This window comes from Xenopus laevis, chromosome 1S, assembly GCF_017654675.1.
Source record: "Xenopus laevis strain J_2021 chromosome 1S, Xenopus_laevis_v10.1, whole genome shotgun sequence".
Classification (NCBI taxonomy): Eukaryota; Metazoa; Chordata; class Amphibia; order Anura; family Pipidae; genus Xenopus; species Xenopus laevis.
Genome location: NC_054372.1, coordinates 59,474,486 through 59,496,161, shown reverse-complemented (window position 1 = coordinate 59,496,161; position 21,676 = coordinate 59,474,486). Strand labels below are relative to the sequence as shown.

The window sequence follows — 21,676 nt, the reverse complement described above, 5'->3', positions numbered from 1 at the left end:
ATCATAAAGTTGAAAAGCCACCATACCACGTCAAGGTAAACCCCCTATGGCGGTCCCTAACTTACTTAACTCAGGTCACAATATAAAAAGATACTTCTCTGCATAATAGCATTACCTGTACACAATGTGTGTTGTGCATTGGTTTCAATCTGAAAGCTGAATCCTCCCCCGCCAGTAAGGGCTTTTAAGAGAGAGAGATTGCTCAAACCAACGCCCATATTTAAAAGCATAGGACCACCATTAGTATAAAGGGGTGGGTATGGGGTGCTATTAAAAAACCACATAGAGCTGAGCCACAGCTTCAGGCGAATATACAAAAATCAAGGGGGGTTAGTGGAAGCACTCTTAAGGCTAAATCAAAATATATTTAAGTATAATGGAAGTGCTTATGAGACAGGGGACCAGGGAAGTGCATTGTAAGTAGCACTTCCATTATACTTAAATATATTTTGTTTTAGCCTTAAGAGTGCTTCCACTAACCCCCCTTGATTTTTCTTTGGAGAAGCCATTGAAGATTTCTGCATAGATTTTAGCTACTCTAAATTCACAGATTTGAAAGACTTTTGGAGATACACCATCCACTGGTTGATCTTTTTGAAAGATTATCCAGATAAAGCTGGCCATAGATGCAAATATCCGATCGTTCGAATCCTTGAACGATCTGACTTATCGGACTTCCCCATCTCCCGACCTGCCTCTAACCTTTCAGATCAAATAAAGTAGTAAAAGAACAGATCAGCCGATGTTCTGCCCCTGACAGCAATCATACGAAAGTTATGTCCGACAAAGCTGGTGACAGTCTCCCACTGAAGATCGTTAGATCGGCAATAGACTCAGAGATATTATCGGCAGCCGACAGAAATTTTCTAACCTGTACAATCGACTGAACGACCGATCGGCTTGGCACGGGACACTCCACACAGGATCCGAAAATGGTACGACCGGATCTTTGCGTCTATGGCCTGCTTAAGAGACCTAAAAGATACGGATTAGCTTATGGTGTTCCTTTAGTCAGGTCAGTTAATATTGTCTGCTGGGACCTTTTTCTTAGTTTCAAATCATGCACAGCAGTTGTTGAGATCTTCTGGGAGACTATCATTCATATGTATGCAACTACTTTTGTGATGCTCTTGAATCAGATTTAGGGACAGATTTAGGAAGTATCAAGATCAATCATTTGAAGTTAAAGATTGGAAACATGAGTGTTCTAGCCTGCTTTAGCCACCCACTTATTTGATGGACCAGAGACTGGCATCAGCTTGATGAATTATTAGCACAGGTTCAACATTATTCCTGTTGTAGAATAAAATAATGGAAGCCATGTCTTGCTCCAACTGACTCACATAAGAAAGTGCTGTTTCTATTGCATACACCCTGCATTAAGCAACTATCAGATGCCATTCATTTAGTATCTTCCATAAGTGCATTTCCTTGGAAAAGTTTGCAGTTTTATAATATCCAAAGTTTTATTTTGGTGTAGATTCTTTCATATCACACATCTGCTGCTGAGGAAGAGACAACGGAGCTGCAGGTAACAGCGGTAAAAGCATTTTATTTCCCTATATTGAATACTTGAATGGAAAGCGCTTATGACATAGTTTTCTGTAAAAGCAATTATCAATGTACACGTTGTCTGTACTATAATGGGACACAGACAATCATATATTCAATTTTATCGTGGGAATTCAAGGGATAAAAGTTGATTATTTTGTAAATTACAGAACCCTGTGGGGCAAATTTACTAAGAGGTGAAAATTCGCCAGCAGCAGCTTCACAGGCAGTGCAATACATCTCCATGAGTAAATTCACTCAGACAACGCTAATTCACTAACATGCAAAGTTGCGTCCAGGGCGCTGAACGCTGGCGAAGTTGCTGTAGCGTTAATTTGGCAAGCAGCACGAAGTTACACTGGCGTTGGCTAATTTGCATATGGTGGGAAGTTAAAGTTGAATGGACGTATATGTTGCAGCAAATACATTACATTACACAAGTCCAGGGAAGCTTAATAAAAGAAAATAGAGTTGTTATAATGCCCTACACATGAGCCCAGTGTATAGTTTATGTGCCATATGTTAGGGAATGTAGGGGGGAAGCTGGTTACCCCCCAAAAAAACTACGCTCTTTTGCAGTCTATCACCCTGAAAAAAGGAAAAGACGCCAGTGTTTTTTTGTGACTTTTGAGGAAGTTTGAGGAACTCCTATCTACTCTATTGCACTTCGTCTAGTCTGAGGTGGCGAAGGCAAGTCTGGCGCAAGAGGTAACGTTCAGTAAAATCCGCATCTTAGTGAATTTGCGCAGTAAAACTGAAATGTCGTCACACTGGCGAATTTTAACCAGCGTTAGTCACTTCGCCCTTTAGTACATTTGCCCCCATGTCTGTATTCACTGAATATTAAATCAATGCTCCCTGTTAATGTAAATTTACAGAGTGTAAAAACCTTAGGGTTCATACACAAAAAGGATACAAGGACACTCGATTCATCTAGAGGAAATGCAATTAGCCATATCTCCCACTAGAACAAATCTCATCTGCAAGTTAAAGCACACAAGGAGAGTAAATTCCTTCCTAACATCAAAACACAATCATTGTCCCACCAAAGATTTTACCAAAAACAATTTCACAGTAACCCATCAACTGCTATCCAGTAATATTATTGAGTAGTTCCATCTCTTATATAAAATTATTTAATTTGCTCTTAGTTTGACTAATGGTCTGCTAATGTATATATCATTTGGATAAGTGAGTGTTGTACAATTTAAATGCATCATCATACTAACTACCTCCTTATAAAAGATAATCATAATACTTTGGTACAAACAATCATTCATTCATTCTGCTTGATTTATCAGCAGTAAGAGTTTATGGTTTTTTTTCACTAGCTGTAGATTGAGGGTTGAATATCTAAAATAGCAAAACTAACCAACTAGACTGTCAGAAACTGTTGATAGATGTGCATATTGTAAACAGGAATGAGACTGAGAAATGACTTAATAACAGTAAGGGACATTATAAAGGCAAAATGTAATATAGATATGGGACCCATTATCCAGAATGCTCAGGGCCTGGGGTTTTCTGGATAACAGATCTTTCCATAATTTGGATCTTAATACCTTAATAGTGATGGGCGAATTTATTCGCCAGGCGCGAATTTGCGTGATTCGCTGGCAGCGAATAAATTCGCAAAACACCCGCGAAAATTTGCGTCAAAAACGGGCGCCAGCATCAAAAAACGCGCACCGGCGTCAAAAACGAGACGCCGGCACCGTTTTGCGAATTTTTTGCCGTTTCGCGAATTTCGCAAATTTTTCGGCGAAACGGCGCAAATTCGCCCATCACTATACCTTAAGTCTACTAGAAAATCATTTATTCAAATCAAATATTAAATAAAGATAATAGGCTGGTTTTGCTTCCAATTAGGATTAATTTTATCTTAGTTTTGGCTCAAGTACAAGGGATTGTTTTATTATTAAATAGAAAAGGGAAAAAAAAAAATTTAAATTTGGATTATTTGGATAAAATGGTGTCTATGGGAGACAGCCTTTCCATAATTCGAAGCTTTCTGGATAGCGTGTTTTTCCGGAAAATGGATCCATACCTTTAACTGGAAATCATTTCAATGCCAAGTCTAAAGAACTGGTTTGATCATCTGGTGAGTCTAGTAAAAATCAGAATTAGAGAGTTTTAAAATTCCTTTTTTACATCTTTCTCAACAAACTCCAGTTTATTTAGTATTTTCTAACTTGTCCAAAATGTATATTACAACAATATCCATTATGAACTGTAATGCAATAAATTATAAAGGCCAAGCATATTTTATGTCTATTATCTCTGACTAGAAATACTGTAATGAGAAAATGTTAACCTATTTTATATTCCTTAATAGAGAAATTATATAAGCAAAATGTTAATTCCAATATGTAGCGGAGACCAGTGAATACTGTATGAATAAAGTGCCATAAATTGATTTTATAATGTAATGAACTAGGATGATAGTATTGTATTTTATTGGGAACAAATTGTAGCTATTTGCGCTGCTAGAATTGATTGATAAAATCCTAGTAATGACATATCCCCAAAAGCCTAAACGATTTGGTTCTTTGTAAAAGATTTTGTATCTTTTTACCAGACCCAGTTAAAATATGCTAATTGTATTAATGGTGATCAGACCAGTTAAATGTCTCCCGTGCAACAGATTATTTTATTATGCATACAGAGGCATTTCCAGAAGCTCACATGTTAGATTTCTGATAGCTTTGGCTAATTAATGTTTCTTGTTTCTTAAAGGGAGCCATTGTGCCATCTGCACAATCGCTTAAATTAACAGAATTCTACTTCAGCGATTTTGAGCTTTCTGACATGGAAACCACATTAGCCACAAGTCGAATGTTCACAGACCTAAACCTTGTGCAGACCTTCCAAATGAAATATGAGGTAGGGACACTGCATGGAGCATAACTTTGGGGATTTAAAACAGTTTGTGACTGCAAATGTTCTGATTATGCTAGCCAACCCTACACAACAGTAATGTTATTGAAGGCACGCAACACACACAGGAGCAGCCATGAAAGGTCCTGTCTGGTCACATCAGATGAGAAGTGCTCAACATTCCAGTTACGCATAGACACATTCTGTCACTTACGTAATCATTGTATTTTATGTCTGCATTTTAACGACTCTTTTCTGCCATTCATAAATTAAATTAACTACACCAGTAACAAAAGTGCAATTGTTTTTTATATTTTCTTCAAAAGACACTTTGCCGGTGGATTCTGAGTGTGAAGAAGAACTATAGAAAAAATGTTGTATATCACAACTGGAGGCATGCCTTTAATACAGCCCAGTGTATGTTCGCAGCCCTGGAAACTGGCAAGATTCAGGTAGATCCAAGGGACTACTAAGTTAGTTGTTTGTTTTCAGTTTTGTTCATTTTCAAATACAGTATAAGTAAATGTATGGACCCTTACTTCAGGAATCATAATAAAATCATGTCAAACATGGCATCAAATGGTCTGTCTCCTCTATCCTGTTTGTTTTCATCACTAATGTTGTCTACCTTGCCTGTCCTGTCTGTTCATGATGCCTGTTCCCCAGTAACAGCTTTCCCTTCAGTCCTTCTCCATCTAAAAGGCCAGCAACCCCAACAGTTTAAATTTCACTTCAAGATTTCTTATTGTGTGACATTGGTATTTAAAGTATTGTCCTGAAAGCATATATTATTTCTAAATGGGGAGGTTCTAAAATGTTTTGGTCTCTATTCAATCTGTATGAGGATTAAAAGAATGGTCTGGCATAGACTAATCTAAACATTGAAATACTGAAATAGTATACAAGTCAGACACCATTACCTGACACTCCCTAGTTACATACTCACTCAGTTACATATTCATGGTATAAAAGTAGAAGTTACTTGAGCCTATATAGTCTGTAATGTATCTGTTTGTCTTTATGTAGGTATGGAATCCGTTATCCAGAAAGACAAATACAAAAGATCCCCTGCATTTAACCGATTGTCAATATATTAAGAACATTGTAACATTGTGTGCTTTAAGCTACTAAAAATGCCTTACCCTTTAAACAAAACAGGGATTGTTTGTCCATATATTGCAATATATTTCAGCTGGCCAACTACGTCAAAGTCATCCCATATCTGGCCAGTCCTACACTCAATTTTATCTGATTCATTAAGAATTCTATTGCTTCATTATACATTTTACAAAGGGACTAAGTTTTAACTGCAACTTACTTGATGCTTTCAAAGTAAAACTCCCAAACTTGGCTGCCCTTTTATTAGACACCAGTGGGATCACCTGACTATAGCTGGAAAGGGTGGGAGCTACTAGCAGACTAGTAGTCAGAACGACTTCCCCTCCCTTCTTTGGCTGGGTGCATGTCCTCCAATGGCCACTTTCCACTGGCAATACTGGCGCAAAAATTAGTCCAGCACCCACAATTTTCAATAAAACGGTCAAAAATTGGTCCAGGGGCATTACAGCAATGTTTCAGACCAAATGGTCTTTTATCAAGCTTGATAAAGGGCCAGGTGGGCCCGAAAAGTTGCCTAATTGTATGATGTGGGCTTAATAAATTTTTGGTGCACTTTTGCAACTTAAACACAGTGTGCTGCTGGTTCCTTTTTACATCTTGTATTTGTCTATGTGAATTTTGTGGTCACAACCTCATTGCACCTCCCCTTAAAGGAATAGTTCAGTGTGAAAATAAAAACTGGGTAAATAGATAAGCTGTGCAAAATAAAAAATGTTTCTAATATAGTTAGTTAGCCAAAAATGTAATGTATAAAGGCTGGAGTGAACAGATGTCTAATAAAACAGCCAGAATCCAACTTCCTGCTTTTCAGCTCTATAACTCTGAGTTAGTCAGCGACTTGAAGGGGGGCCACATGGTAAATTTCTGTTCAGTGAGTTTGTAATTGATATTCAGCATTCAGCTCAGATTCAAAAGCAACAGAAATGACCCATGTGGCCCCCCTCAAGTCTCTGATTGGTTACTGTCTGGTAGCCAGGGCAACCAGTCAGTGTAAACCAAGAGAGCTGAAAAGCAGGAAGTAGTGCTCTGACTGACTTGTTATACATGAAATCACTCCAGCCTTTATACATTACATTTTTGGCTAACTGACTATATTAGAAACATTTTTTATATTGCACAGCCTATCTATTTACCCAGTTTTTATTTTTACACTGAACAATTCCTTTAATGTTTTTAAAAATTAGTGGTGATCACAACTTTCCCTTGTTTGTTATGCGTTATCTAGAAACCCATTATCCAGAAAACTCAGAATTACAGAAAGGCCATCCTCCATAGACTCCATTTTATCCAAATAATCCAGATTTTTCAAAAATATTTCCATTTTCTCTGCAATAATAAAACAGTACATTCTACTTGATCCAAACGAAGATACAATTAATCCATATTGGAAACAGAATTAGCCTACTGGGTTTATTTAATGTTTATATTATTTTGTAGTATACTTAAGGTATGACGTTTAAATTAGAGAAATATCCATTATCTGGAAAGCCCCGGGTCCCTATGATTCTGGATAATAGGTTCCATACCTGTATATACAATCAACAATTGGCTAATATAATATCCCCACAGGTAAAATTTTATGTAAAAAATATTTACATTTCTTAATTCAGAAAAGGGGCAAATAAATAGTGAATAAAGTACCCCCTATTGTAAAATATAAGGATATTATAAGTTACCGAGGAGTTTCATGACCATATAAAAACACGAGGCCGAAGGCCGAGTGTTTTTATACAGGTCATGGAACTCCGAGGTAACTTCTAATATCCTCATATTTTACAACTGGGGGTACTTTATTTATTATAATACACAAGTTTCAGTGAGTCATGTGACAGAAATGATATCAGAACTCACCGTTTATAACTGATGACATCAGAACTCACCGTTTATAAGGATATAATTTACAGGATATGCATGGCTTTTGTGTATTATATCATTATATTTATGGTATGGTATTATATTTTTTTCTTTTTAAGAGCAAGCTAAGTGATCTAGAAATCCTTGCACTGATGATTGCCACCCTGAGCCATGATTTGGACCACAGAGGGGTTAACAACTCTTTTATACAGAGGTGAGTTAAAATGCAGTTACAACCTGAGATAAAGTTATTGTTATCAAAGGCCAGAAATCATTCTAAAAAGAAAATTATTTTTAACTCCTACTTGTGCAATTGCTGAAAACTTGGGTGACCTAAAATGTAAATGTCACTTGGAATGCTATTTAAATGCCTGTAGACAAAAGTATAGTTCTCTGTTTAATCTAGGGGGCCAATTCATTAACTTAGAGTGAAGGATTCGAAGTAAAAAAACTTCGAATTTCGAAGTGTTTTTTTGGCTACTTCGACCATCGAATGGGCTACTTCGACCTTCGACTACGACTCTGACTTCGAATCGAAGGATTCGAACTAAAAATCGTTTGACTATTCGGCCATTCGATAGTCGAAGTACTGTCTCTTTAAGAAAAAACTTTTACCCCCTAGTTCGCCACCTAAAAGCTACCGAACCCAATGTCCCCATAGGCTTGCCTAACTTTTTTTGGTCGAAGGATAATCCTTCAATCGTTGCATTAAAATCCTTCGAATCGTTCGATTCAAAGGATTTATTCGTTTGATCGAACGATTATTCCTTCGAAGTATTTCGATATTCGAAGTCGAAGGATTTTCATTCCCCAGTCGAATATCGAGGGTTAATTAACCCTCGATATTCGACCCTTGATGAATTTGCCCCTATGTGTTATGTATATTGATCAGGGTTACAAAGCAGCAAGCATTTCTCTAGGCTGTGATTATTTTTCCTTGTTGAATAAAGCAAAAAAATAGTTATAGGTGCAAATACTGTCTGTGGTTAAATGAACCTGCAGTCAGTCTTTTGCCAGGATGGAATGATTATTCTAAAGCCAAGAAGAGAATGAATTCCCTGACTTGTTATTCTAAAATAAAATGTATCATAGGTCAAATAGGTACACAGCATATTTTATTAATTATTATTTGTACACTTGCTGTTTCATAAAAATAAATGTCAAAACTATATTTGTATTTTATTCTTTGTGCTAGCACAATCCTGTCTGTTGGATGTTTTTCTGCAGCAATCCCTGTAGTTGTTGGCTGCACAACACAGCCTAGCCTTTTAATGGGTTTTTCAGATTTTAAAACATTGCATAACAACATACATATGTAATATTTCATGCATTTGTTTTTGCTGTGGCTACTAGTTACATAATGAAAATGATCTACTGTAACTAATCTTATATAATTTGACTTCACTGCATAGTGTGATGACAACTTGTACAATATCATTACAAATCATAAAAAGCTTTAAGATATAAAAAGTAATAGGCATTGTGGTTTGTAACATAATTTACTACTGTAAATGGTGCCAACAGTGCTTTTAAATGCACTGTTGTCATTGTCCTCCTAAAAGCATTTACTGAAATACAAACCATGGCATGTTTGACGGAAATAGCCAGAAGTACCTTGGACAGGAAACCAAACTACCACAATGGACTATAATCTTAATATGCGACCAGTCTTCTGTGGTTGGAAAGTTATGTCAGCATTAGAAACTGAAAGCACCATAGCAAGGAATATTTTTTGCGTTACTAATAAACACTCTAAGTGCCATGGTGATGGTTTTTTTTATTTTTGTAAAATGGAATAAGGTTAGATTTGCATAACTAAAAGCAAATATTTTTCTGTTCTGCTCCATTAGTCCTGCCTGTCTCCCCTAAGTCATTTCACTTAATATTTAAGCAGTATAAAATAGCAAGGACAACCGTTAAATTCTAGCATTTGCACAGGCTGAGCCTTCGTATTTTTATGTTTCACATCAACAGTTTCTGCTCCATTCCTTTTTCTTTATACCTGGACACATACAGCACTTCTGTGTACATTTGTCTACAAAGGAGAACTGTTGATTTTCCTCCATTTTTATGTATGTTTTGCCAGCTAAATGATTGAAGTTTCATACAGATATATGAAGAAAATACATTTTTCTGGTCTAAGTGGAGCTGTTGCTTCATTCCTATTTCAAGATGGTTACACACAGAACAAAAATGCTATTAAAAAATGTTATTCATGATCTGAGGGTCAACTAATTATATGGAGTATCCTCTGCACCACTGCTCAACAGACGGTCTAGTTTCACAAATACCCTTTTGGATTTGTTGGAACATACTCTTTTCCCCCATATCACTGAATAGTCAGGCAAGACAGTACAGGTTTACTGAAAGCCCTTTGAACTTTATTTGATTTATCTGGAGGTACTGTTTGTTAAATGGTTTTTCATATAGATATTAATTTCACCCATATTATTCTGCTGATCCTATTGTATATGGGTCTGTGAACCTAAACTGTAATGTCCTAAGGATTGTGTATTCTGCATGTACCCTGGGATTTGCCATCAAGGTGATCACTGTCCTTCCTAGGGATTCCTTGTACAATCATCCTTCTCCCCTTAATGGGCCATTCCTAGAATGATATATATTTTAAAATACCCCCACCCCATTCCCCCTTGTGCAGTAGGTTGTTGAATCAGAAAAAGACCTTTCAGTAAAGGAGTTGCTGTTTTTAAAATTAAATTGGTGTTCTGGTGAGGCTATATTGTTTGAGCTTATGTGCAAATGAAAAGGAAATGTGTGCTTACTGTAACTCATGGGAATTACATGGCAAAGGTATTGAGTGGCTAGTCCTCCATCTATGGAAAGAAATTGGATAACGATATAATCAACATATTGTTCTGGATGTGAGTGGGCTCTAAAGTCAGGAAAGCTTGGCAGAATGCAGGAAGCTGAACATGCTGTAGGGCATTTAAACCATTAGAGCAACAAATCTGTCATAACAGGTGGACTCAGTTTGTTAAACCATATTGGGTAAATTTATCAAAGAGTGAAGTTGAGAGATCTCCAAAGTCCGCAGAGTGAAATACCGCCTCTCTCCATTAATTTCTATGGGATTTTTAAAGGTGTATTTATCAAAGGGTGATAGTGAAGTACATCCTTTGATAAATACGTTCTGCTGTTCCTTATTTTACACAGAAAGCAGGAGCTGAATATCTAGAGCAATCATGCACAGCTCCGATCGTCCAGAGACAGAGCGGGCTTGTATATAAACAGATGTATTAATAAACTGGTCATTTCATTGACTGAGTTATTGATGTGCCTAAATACTGGCTGTTGGGTGGAATTTGTTATGGGTTTTTCTGTGTAGACTATATGTGACAGTTAAGTAAATTGGTTAGTCAACCCCAAAAGTTACTTCATAAATATAATTTTTGCATTATAGAGTTTAGAAGCCAAACTAACAAGGAGATATCCATGTGCCTTGGTTATGCCCCAAGAAGTAGGCGCTATTTGAGAATAATTTTCAATAATTTCTATGATTTATGTTCTTTACAGTATTTTTTTTTAAATTACATAGTAATATACATAATAAATTAGAAAGTTGTAAATCATATTCTGTGAGGTATGCTGTCCTGATGGACATAGGGGGTTATTTATCAAAGTCTGAATTTATCTCAATATTTTCTGCTATAAACTTTGATCAAATGCACTCTGTTTTTTTGCGCTTATTTATTATTACATTTTCCAGAAAATTTGTTTGTGGGAAAAAAATCAGATTTTCAAGATTTGGGGTATTGCATGAAACCCAGCCCACATCAAAAAATCATTGTGAATTCTCCCATTGACTTAAATGCAACCTCGACAGGTCTGTGAAGCCGGATTTACAGATTCTGACCTTTCCATCCTTGGAGTTGAATAAATTATGAAAAATTCATGATTTTTAAAAGTCCGATTTTATTAAAATCGGGGGCATTCTTTTTCTCACCATAAAATGTTTGATCATGACCACCTAAAGAAAAATAATTTATGAAGCAAATTACTCATTTCAGATACTGTATGTCAAAATCAAATGTGCCATCTTAGCTCAAAATGTAAAGCTACAGTCCCTTTTAGGGCTAGTCCACACGGGGAGATAGCGACGCGTTTGCGGTCGCGGCGACAAAGCGCCGCGACAGTCGCCGCGACCGGCGCAGGCGACAGTTTTGTATGGGCGCCTATGTAAAAACGCCTGTGCTAACCACACGAGGCGATGCGCTTTTCAACAGTCGCCTGAAAAAGCCTGGCGAGGCATTTTCAGGCGACTGTTGAAAAGCGCATCGCCTCGTGTGGTTAGCACAGGCGTTTTTACATAGGCGCCCATACAAAACTGTCGCCTGCGCCGGTCGCGGCGCTTTGTCGCCGCGACTGCAAACGCGTCGCTATCTCCCCGTGTGGACTAGCCCTTAAAAGTGAACTTTGTATACTATAGTGACCTCTGCTGGTATATGTACCATACTTTGAACTAAAGGCAATGCAAATAGCAGAAAAAGTTTCAAAAATAACAAGTGGATTAAAACTGCATTAAGTCATTTGTAAACTACACAGATGGTTTTATAGATCCCCATAACTTAGTTTGGTCCTATATATATTATCAGTGTGAAATATGGGGACACGTGCACGGGGTATATTTATCAAAGAGAAGTTAGAGATCACCAGAGTCCTCTAGAGTGAAATTCCGCCTCTCTCCATTCATTTCTATGGGATTTTGAAAGACGTATTTATTAAAGGATGAACTTTCATGTTCACCCATTGATAAATACTCTTTTAAAAATCCGATAGAAATGAATGGAGAATGGCGGAATTTCACTCTAGAGGACTGTGGTAAACTCTAACTTCACTCTTTGATAAATATGCCCCATGGTTTTTAGCCAAAACTTTACACCATGCCCATTTTGGCCACATTTCCATAAATCCATTTTCCACAGGCATACCCTCACATATTCCATTGTTCATTACCTAAACTACGTATACTTGGTATTGGAGAGCTTTGTATATTATACATAGCAGTGGACACAACTCTGCATATTATATTTAGCAATGGAAAGAGCCCTGCAGTGTGCACTCTGTGTGGCAAACTTAATTACATACATTTGGGGGCCGATTCACAAAGGATCGAATATCGAGGGTTAATTAACCCTCAATATTCGACTGGGAATTAAAATCCTTCGACTTCGAATATCGAAGTCAAAGGATTTTAGCGCAAACAGTGCAATCGAACGATCAAAGGATTATTCCTTCGATCGAACGATAAAATCCTTCGAATCGAACGATTCGAAGGATTTAAATCGAACAATCGAAGGAATATCCTTCGATCAAAAAAAACATAGGAAAACCTATGGGGACCTTCCCCATAGGCTAACATTGAGTTCGGTAGCTTTTAGATGGCGAACTAGGGGGTCAAAGTTTTTTCTGAAAGAGACAGTACTTCGACTATCGAATGGTCGAATAGTCGAACGATTTTAAGTTCGAATCCTTCGATTCGAAGTCGTAGTTGTAGTCGAAGGTCGTAGTAGCCCATTCGATAGTCGAAGTAGCCCAAAAAACACTTTGAAATTCGAAGTTTTTTTACTTCGAATCCTTCACTCGAAGTTAGTGAATCGGCCCCTAATTTTTAAACTAAGTATAATGGTCGACTAGCTGTGTCACTGCTTTTGGTAATAAACATGATCAGTAGGGACACGAGTTTATCATGAAATACTCCCAAACTCGTACAGAGGGAAACTGAATATAAAGATTTTACTCAGTTTTAAATAATGTTAACAGAAGTTTAATAAGAGCAGTTTGTCCGTTTTAGTGTGTCTTTGTCTTTGACTTTGGCTGTCCTTTTCCTGGTAAGAAGGCTTACTGATCACTATAGATCCCCTATGTTCATCAGTGCAGCAGAATACTCTTCAACCTCTGGTCAAGGTTACACACTGTATATCCCCAAGCCTCAATAGAAATGGCTACAAGAATGGAAAGCTGTCACAAAGAAAGCACTGTCTTGTCGGTTGCTCAAAGAGTATTGCTGTAGCTATCTTGTAGCTATTCACTGTTTATGATCTCTGTTACTGTTACACAGAGAGCATAAGGATGGCAGGTGCAGGGCCAGATTTACATAAGGGGCACCTAGGCCGTTGTCATTCATCACCCCGTGCCCTCCCTTTTATTCACTTACATTTTTAAAATCAGTACCGGAGCAATGGGGATTGGTGAACGGGCAAATTGAAAAATTATTGTATCTCCTGCGCATCCCCAGTGTTGTTGAACCAATGTGCGTGTGTTTGGGCAGCATGCCGCCCCCTAAAATCCTGCCACCCTAGACCCTGGCCTTGGTGGCCTCTCCACAAATCCGGGCCTGGGCAGGTGGGGAAGTTTCCCAGGGGCAGGTTTCTGATGTAACCAATGTCCTGTCCCTGGAAATATGGGACAGCTGGAAATGTTACATTTTTTGGGTGTCACATTACCACCTATTGTAGCTAAGCCCCTCCCCATAGGTGTAAAGAATTAGACTTTTTACCATGGAAGAGAAAAAAATTTGAGACAATGTCCCTTGAGCAGTTAAGAGATATGTTGAGAATTAAGAAATGTAAATAAATAAGTGTGACCTTGGGCCACAGCTTACAACATAGAAAAGTGACACTGAAACGTAAAGGGGAACATTACTTTTTTTTCCACTAGAAATAAAATGTAATTATGAGCCACCTAAAATACATTCAACATTGTACGTTGTTAACGTTTTTTTTTTTTATAACATAAATCCAAATGATAGCTAGTCCAGTTCTGTTCTGTTGTCTGTCTCGTGATACAATGTAGTGTAAACTAGCACTCCTCCAGCCAAGACTGCAGTTAACATCTACATTATTTCAAGAGTGAAACCAAATGTGCAAATAAAGCTTTCAATAGCAATTACATTACAAATAATGGAATTCATTTATTTTAGAGTGTATACAATGTAGACTTTCATTTTTTAATCAGAAATTATGATTGTTTTCCACCAGAAGTGAACATCCTCTAGCACAGCTGTACTGTCATTCCATCATGGAGAACCACCATTTTGACCAGTGTCTCATGATACTAAACAGTCAGGTGAGTGTACTATCAGTGATGGCAACAATTTGGTATAGCTGAGTATTATAAACACAGTGGCTTAGAGCAGGGGCCCCAACCTTTTTTACCTGTGAGCCACATCAAAATGTAAAAATAGTTGGGTAGCAACACAAACTTGAAAAAAAGTCCCTGGGGTGCCAATTAAGGGCTGTGATTGGCTATTTTGTATTCCCTATGTGGACTGGTAGCCTATAGAAGAGGCTCTGTTTGGAGAACACCTGTTTATATGCAACTAAAACTTGCCTCCAAGTCAGGAATTCAAAAATAAGCATCTGCTTTGAGGCCACTGGGAGCAACATCCAAGGGGTTGGGGTTCACTAGCTTAGAGGGTTAATTATTAAAGTCCGAATGGTAAAAAATCAAAAATTCAAGTTTTTTTCACTAGAAAATACAAATATTAAGAGGAAAGAATATTTGAAATCTGAAAACCTGCCATGTCAGACCTGTCAAGGACCTGTATAAGTCAATGGGAGACCTATCACAAACTGAAGTTATAAGGGTCTTCGGGGGTTTTTCCCAGAAAATCTGACTTTTTGGGGGGGTTGGGAAAAAAAAAATCAAGCGATTTGGGAAAACCGAAAAATTCGAGCTATTCAGGAAAAAGCCAGAAAAATTAGCACAGTTTGGGTTTTCTCATGATTTTATAGAATTTTTCCACAATCCAATAAAATCGTGCTGTTTTATTAATAAATAAGCTAAAATCGGGCATGGGAGTTTGGTTGTGTTTTTTTATGAAATATGATATAAATTCGGATTTAAGTAAATAACTCCCTTAGTGTTTTTCTTACCATGGCAATCAGTCATTCAGTCAATCAGATTTATATCGGCTACCGATAAGATCTTTGCATGTATTGCCTGACTATATCAATTGGTGACTGTGACTACTATTTGTCAGACATAACTTTTGTACAATTGCTGTCTGTCAAATAATGGCCAGAACATTGTCTGATTTGTTATTGTTCCTACTTATTCAAACCTGAATAGTTAATGGTAGATCACTAGACTAAAACGAATGAGCGTTCGTCGCACAAAGAATAAAATCGGCATGTCTATGGCGATCTTTAGATTCATATGAACCAGCAAGTTGATTTATATGAAGGAATAGGAGTCTGTTCTTGGTTTCTTCCTGGTCCTCTAGATTGGGTGCTTCCAGACATTTCTGTGCATAAAATTACCTTGAACAGTATGTGACACTAAGTAAGCACATACAGTATTCATCATTATTAAGTCTTAATAATATTGTTACATATCTTGGAATATTTGTCAGTATGTTGTTGCATATTTTTGCCTTTAGGGTAACCAGATTTTAAGTGGCCTTTCTGTTCAAGACTACAAGACTGTTCTGAAGATGATCAAAAAAGCTATCCTTGCTACTGATTTGGCACTATACATTAAGTAAGCTATGCCTCTTCTTTTTCCTCTTAAAAAAAATACATAGAAAATGAATCGTAATAATAATCGTAGCTTGTATGATTCAAATGCTTTTATAGGAAGCCCATGGCTATTATGTGTATTTCGAAATATTCCCAAATATAAACACAAATATATAAATGAAAGTGTCTTGGCAAAGTGTTCCTTGTGCACTGCTGACTTCACGAGCTCTCAGAAAGACATCCCGCTGTGCTTTAAAGTAGCCATAGGAAAAAAAGGCAGGAGTGAGCAGCTGGAGTAAAGAACCCAAACAGAAGTTTTCCTTTCTACGGTACATGTATGTCAAATAGTATAAGGTAAAGAACCCAAACAGAAGTTTTCCTTTCTACAGTACATGTAATGTCAAATAGTATAAGGCTTCAGTAATTTGCTGCCCATGTTCCTAGCCATGGTTTAGCATAAAAATCTTTTACAGTATGTTCAGTATTTTTCTCTTGTATGGACTAAGGGGGTATGTGCAAAACAGATCAATAATTAACAGACTGGTGCTTAGCTAGGAAATGGGTTGATGATATCTACAGGCTGCGTGATTCATCACTTGTGATATTTTTGGTAGCACTTAACAGTTGAAAACATAGATGGAAATAATTGCTATTTTTTAGCATTGATATAAAAACTATACATTTTTTTCCCTGGAGCTGCATGTAGTCCTTTGGGTCATTTTATGGCTACCTGGACTCTTTGTTCCTACTTAATGAAAAAAAAAATCAGTTTAGCCCAGACATAGTGATGGGCGAATCTGACCCGTTGACTCACCCATTTGAGTCTATGGGCGTCTTTTTCACAGCAAAACCTGGGGAAAAATTCTGCTCATCACTTCCCGGTAATAACCTGTATGCGAGGCAGTTGGACAAGGCTGTTCATCATCATCATTTATTTATGTAGCACTTTATATTTATTTTTTACAACTGGCGTCTTACAATAATTCAACAAACAAGCATTACAGGATTAAAATGACATTTTTTTTGCCTTTCATGGTCACATATTGAGCATCACTCGGCTTGTAACCATATACAGGTTTTGGACCCGTTATCCAGAATGCTGGGGTCTTCCGGATAATGGATGTTTCTGTAATTTGGATCTTCATACCTTCATTTAACTAGAAAATCATATAAACATTAAACAAACCCTATAACCTGGTTTTGCTTCCAATAAGGATTAATTATCTTAATTTGGATCAATTACAAGTCACTGTTTTATTACTAATGAGAAAAAGGTAATATTTCTTTGAAAATTTGAATTATTTAAATTTAAATGGAGTCTATGGGAGACGGCCTTTCAGTTATTTTAATTCTGGATAAAGGGTTTCTGGATAACAGGTCCCATGCCTACAATACATAGAGCCATGAATATCCTGTAAATTATATTTTTAAAAACAGTGCTTGGTGATGTCATTGGTTATACTCTGAGCTTATCCCATTGTGTCTCCGGAAATACAAGATATAAGATAATTCAAGTAACCTAAGAGATTCCATAACCTGTATATGACTTTATGTGGTCATGGAACTTGTTGGTTATTTATAATATTACGATGGTGGGATACATTTTCTTTCGATGCAGCTACTGAATGCCTTATCTGGGTGATGTTAAAAAGTCAATGCACTCACTGATCTGTACACAAAGGGGCTTACCCTGAAACGTTGCACTTCTGCAATAAACGTTGCAAGGGCTTGTGGCTGCCTTGAGTGCTAGTCAATCATTTTTTTCAATTTAGAATAGAGAGGTTGCTGATTCCTCCTTTACTTGGCACCTGACATTCAGCTGATGGAGAGACAGGGTGTGTGAGTGTGGTTATATAATTTATATCCCTTATCTGGAAGCCCGTTATCCAGAAGGTTTGAAATTATGGAAAGGTTTGAAATAATGGAAAGGTTGTCTCCCCTAGATCCCATTTTAAGCAAATAATTCTAATTTTTAAAAATGATTTCCTTTTTATTTGTAAAATGAAAACAGTACCTTGTCCTTGATCCCAACAAAGCACCATGAACCCATATCAGAGACATAACAATCCTGTTGGGTATTTTTCATGTTTAAATGACCCCATCTGGAAAACAAAAATATACTTTTCATTCAGTTGGGGTTTTTGTATTTACATAAAAACAGCTAAAAATGTAAATGATTCTAGAGGTTCCATTGAAATTGTTACCTTACAAACTCATTTAAGGGTAGGGACACACTGGGCGATTTGGGGAGATTTAGTCGCCTGGCGACTAATCGCAGCGACTTTTCTCCCCGAATGCCTCCCCTCACTCTGCGCCTCGATAAAATGAAAAGTCGCTGGCGCTAATCACACACGGCGATTCGTTTTCCGAAGTCGCCCGAAGTTGCCTCACGAGGAAACTTCGGGCGACTTCGGAAAACGAATCGCCGCGTGTGATTAGCGCAGGTGATTTTTCATTTTAGCCAGGCGCAGAGCGAGGGGAAGCATTCGGGGAAGATTGGTCGTGGAAAGTCGCTGCGATTAGTCGCCAGGCGACTAAATCTCCCCAAATCGCCCAGTGTGTCCCAGCCCTAAACTGTGCATATTTTTAATTTTTTCCTTTTTACAGTTCTTTCAAACCTACTGTTATTCTGAATAGAAGACGCAAACAAAAGGAGAAGGGTGTTTAGATTAAATGTAAGAAGGGGTAGAACACACTTGTGTGAGTGCATTTCTATACACAGTGAATAAGTGTGGCCATTAAAGGCTATTTATATGTTTTATCCACATTTGAATGATGGCAACTTTTCTTTTTAAGGAGAAGAAGTGATTTCTTTGAATTAGTGAACAAGAAAAAATTCAAATGGGATGACCCTTCACAAAAGGAATTGTTTTTGTAAGTACAGAATAACACTTAAGAACATGTTTATAAATAAACAAAAGTGGTGCTGCAGTTGCTGTGTAATACAGTAGGGGGCACATTTACTCAGCTCGAGTGAAGGATTAGAATAAAAAATACTTCGAATTTCAAAGTATTTTTTTGGCTACTTCGACCATCGAATTGGCTACTTGGACCTTCGACTACGACTTCGACTTCGAATTGAACGATTCAAAGTAAAAATCATTCAACTATTCGACCATTCGATAGTTGAAGTACTGTTTACTCTTTAAAAAAAACTTCGACCACCTACTTCGCCACCTAAAACCTCCCGAGCATCAATGTTAGCCTATGGGGAAGGTTCCCATAGGCTTTCTAGCCAATTTGGGATTGAAGGAAAATCGTTCGATCTATGGATTAAAATCCTTCTAATCATTCCTTTAAATCCTTTGACTTCGATATTCGAAGGATTTTACTTCGACGGTCGAATATCGAGGGTTAATTAACTCTCGATATTCGACCAATATTAAATGTGCCCCTAGGTGTAGGAGTCATTTCAGTGTAAAATTGTCCACCCTGATTTTCTGGAAGTCGTCAGGATTTATTTAACAGGCTTGGGTATTTTTGACAGTTCTGATTGTTGATTTAAAGGGGAACTGTCGTAAAAATTAAAATTTAATAAAAGCTTCCGCATACTGAAATAAAAAAAACTTTGTGAATACAATCTATTAAATATTCTGCATCATTTCTGAAATAATCAAGTTTATGTTCACTATCCCTATCCTCCATCTATTTCTCTTCATTCTGTCTTCTTGCAGCAGTTGGGTGTCAGATAATCTTTGACAGTTAGATCCAATATTTCTTATAGTCCACCATGAAGAGAGAATGAAGACAAACAGGTAGTGATGGGCGAAATTTCATGAAACACATTGAAGTCAACAGGCGTCAAAACAATTTTCAATGCGAGCGACAATTTTTTTAATTCGCAACTATTTTGTCCAAACTATTTTGTATGTGCGCACCAATATTGACGTGCAACTATTTTTCTTTTTGGTCGCGGCACATTTTCCGCAGTGAATCCATGCCTGCCATCACTAAAAACAGGTGCTGAGAGAGGAATAGTGAAGATGAACTTGATTATTTCAGAAACAATACAGAATATTTAATTGATTGTATTTAGAAAGTTTATTAATTCAGTATGCTGAAGCTTATATTAAATTTTTATTTTTGCAATCATTCCCCGTTAAGATCCAAATTTCCTCCCACTCCTCTCCCTGCTATTTCTGTTGAGTAAGGGTACTAACCCCACTGTCTTCCTCGTTGGGGTCTTGAACTGCCCAGCTAAACAACCCAGCCTTGCCTTTCGCTCTAGTAGCTAATAGGCCTGGGAACTGCCCAGACCCAATCCTGTACCAACATCAAGGTGGGATCCAGGAAGATCCTTGAGCACATGTGTGCTCTCCCATTTAAACTTTTAAACACTGCCTCCTACTGGGAAAACCTTGAACTACAATGGACCCAGGAAAATGGACATAGCTGCCTGGGTGAATCATTCATATATATATATATATATATATATATATATATATATATATATATATATATATATATATATATATATATATATATATATATAAAACAAGTCCTGTTCTAGTGCACTCACCACTGCAAATTGTATTTGTATTTGCTTAATTGTATTGTAGATAGATTTTTTTCTGCCCCAGTAATTCCAGTGATATTGAGAACATTCAGTACAAAAGAACTGCTGGTGCCTGAGGGTGTGAGGAACAGATTCAAGGTCACATTCAACTATTTATATGCAACTTCATTATTCAGCACCACACAACAGTGCAACTGATAAATATGAACCAGTAGTATTTACTGTATTGATTACAGTTACCATTTCTAGCCATATTGTGTATAGATTGACAGGTCTGATAACTGATAAACAGATGGACACAAGTGTAGATTCTGATAGGTGACTTTGGTCACTTGCAACAACTCTATAAGTTTTAGCTTGAAACTGGGATATTTTGGCACCCTCAGCAAGGGCTGCAATCAGTGCCCCTCCCACCCACCGGGTCCTGCATTACCATTTCCCACCTTACCTGAGGATGGAAACGGTCAGAAACCGAAAATCCGGCATCTCAGACCTGCTGAGATTGTATATAAGACAATGAGAGAAGTCCTGAAAATATCCTGATCTGCGTTGGGTTTCGTGCAATAATCCAAAGATTTTGTGGTTTTCGGGCAAAAATCTGAAAAAATATGTATCTGTGCCAACAGCAACCAAAAATCTACAATATTGCCCCCAAATATGTACGTGTTCCAACAGGAGCCAGAAATCCATCATATCACCCCTAATCATCTGATACTTGTGCAAGCAGCAGCCAAAGATATTGCACACAAATATGTTCCTATGCCAGCAGCTGCCAAGAGTGTGTCTGCCCGAATTACGAATCACGGGCAAGAGGGGGTTGGAACAGGCGGTTTATAAAATTGAAAAACTATTAAAGGCCAAGCAAAACAGGGTTTAAAAAAAAGAAAAAATATTCTCCTTAAAAGTGCCCCATGATTGTGCCCTAGGCGGGCACCTACTCTGCTTGTCGCTAGTTCCGGTCCTGGCTTAAATGTACCAAATATTTTGTAGCCCAGCACCAGGCAGATTGGATTGCCATAATCACAGAGAAGTCTGCAGTGTGCTGGAATCTAAAATAAACCATAAAGTTTCTTGGGGCAAAAGTGGATGATATGAAATCAAATCTGAGCTTTGGCATGCAGTAATTCCAGATATTACAGCATGTCATGCTTAAAGTTTATTTTTTTGTTTTGTGCCTAATACAGATCAATGCTGATGACTGCTTGTGATCTGTCTGCAATAACAAAGCCTTGGCCAGTTCAGCAACGGGTCTGTATATTAAAATACGATTCCATATATC

At 37.4% G+C, this 21,676-nt stretch overlaps 1 protein-coding gene across 4 annotated transcripts in view; it reads left to right on the top strand.

Moving 5' to 3' along the window:
* Positions 1-21,676, top strand: part of pde5a.S (phosphodiesterase 5A S homeolog) — a 101,208-nt gene that overhangs the window by 64,290 nt on the left and 15,242 nt on the right. For 2 of the 4 annotated variants that reach the window (NM_001094802.1, XM_018238381.2), the window contains 8 exon segments: positions 1,481-1,540; positions 4,288-4,434; positions 4,755-4,880; positions 7,521-7,615; positions 14,400-14,487; positions 15,803-15,903; positions 18,678-18,755; positions 21,582-21,645. In NM_001094802.1, the coding sequence (NP_001088271.1) occupies positions 1,481-1,540; positions 4,288-4,434; positions 4,755-4,880; positions 7,521-7,615; positions 14,400-14,487; positions 15,803-15,903; positions 18,678-18,755; positions 21,582-21,645 (759 nt within the window). 4 annotated transcript variants of the gene reach the window in all.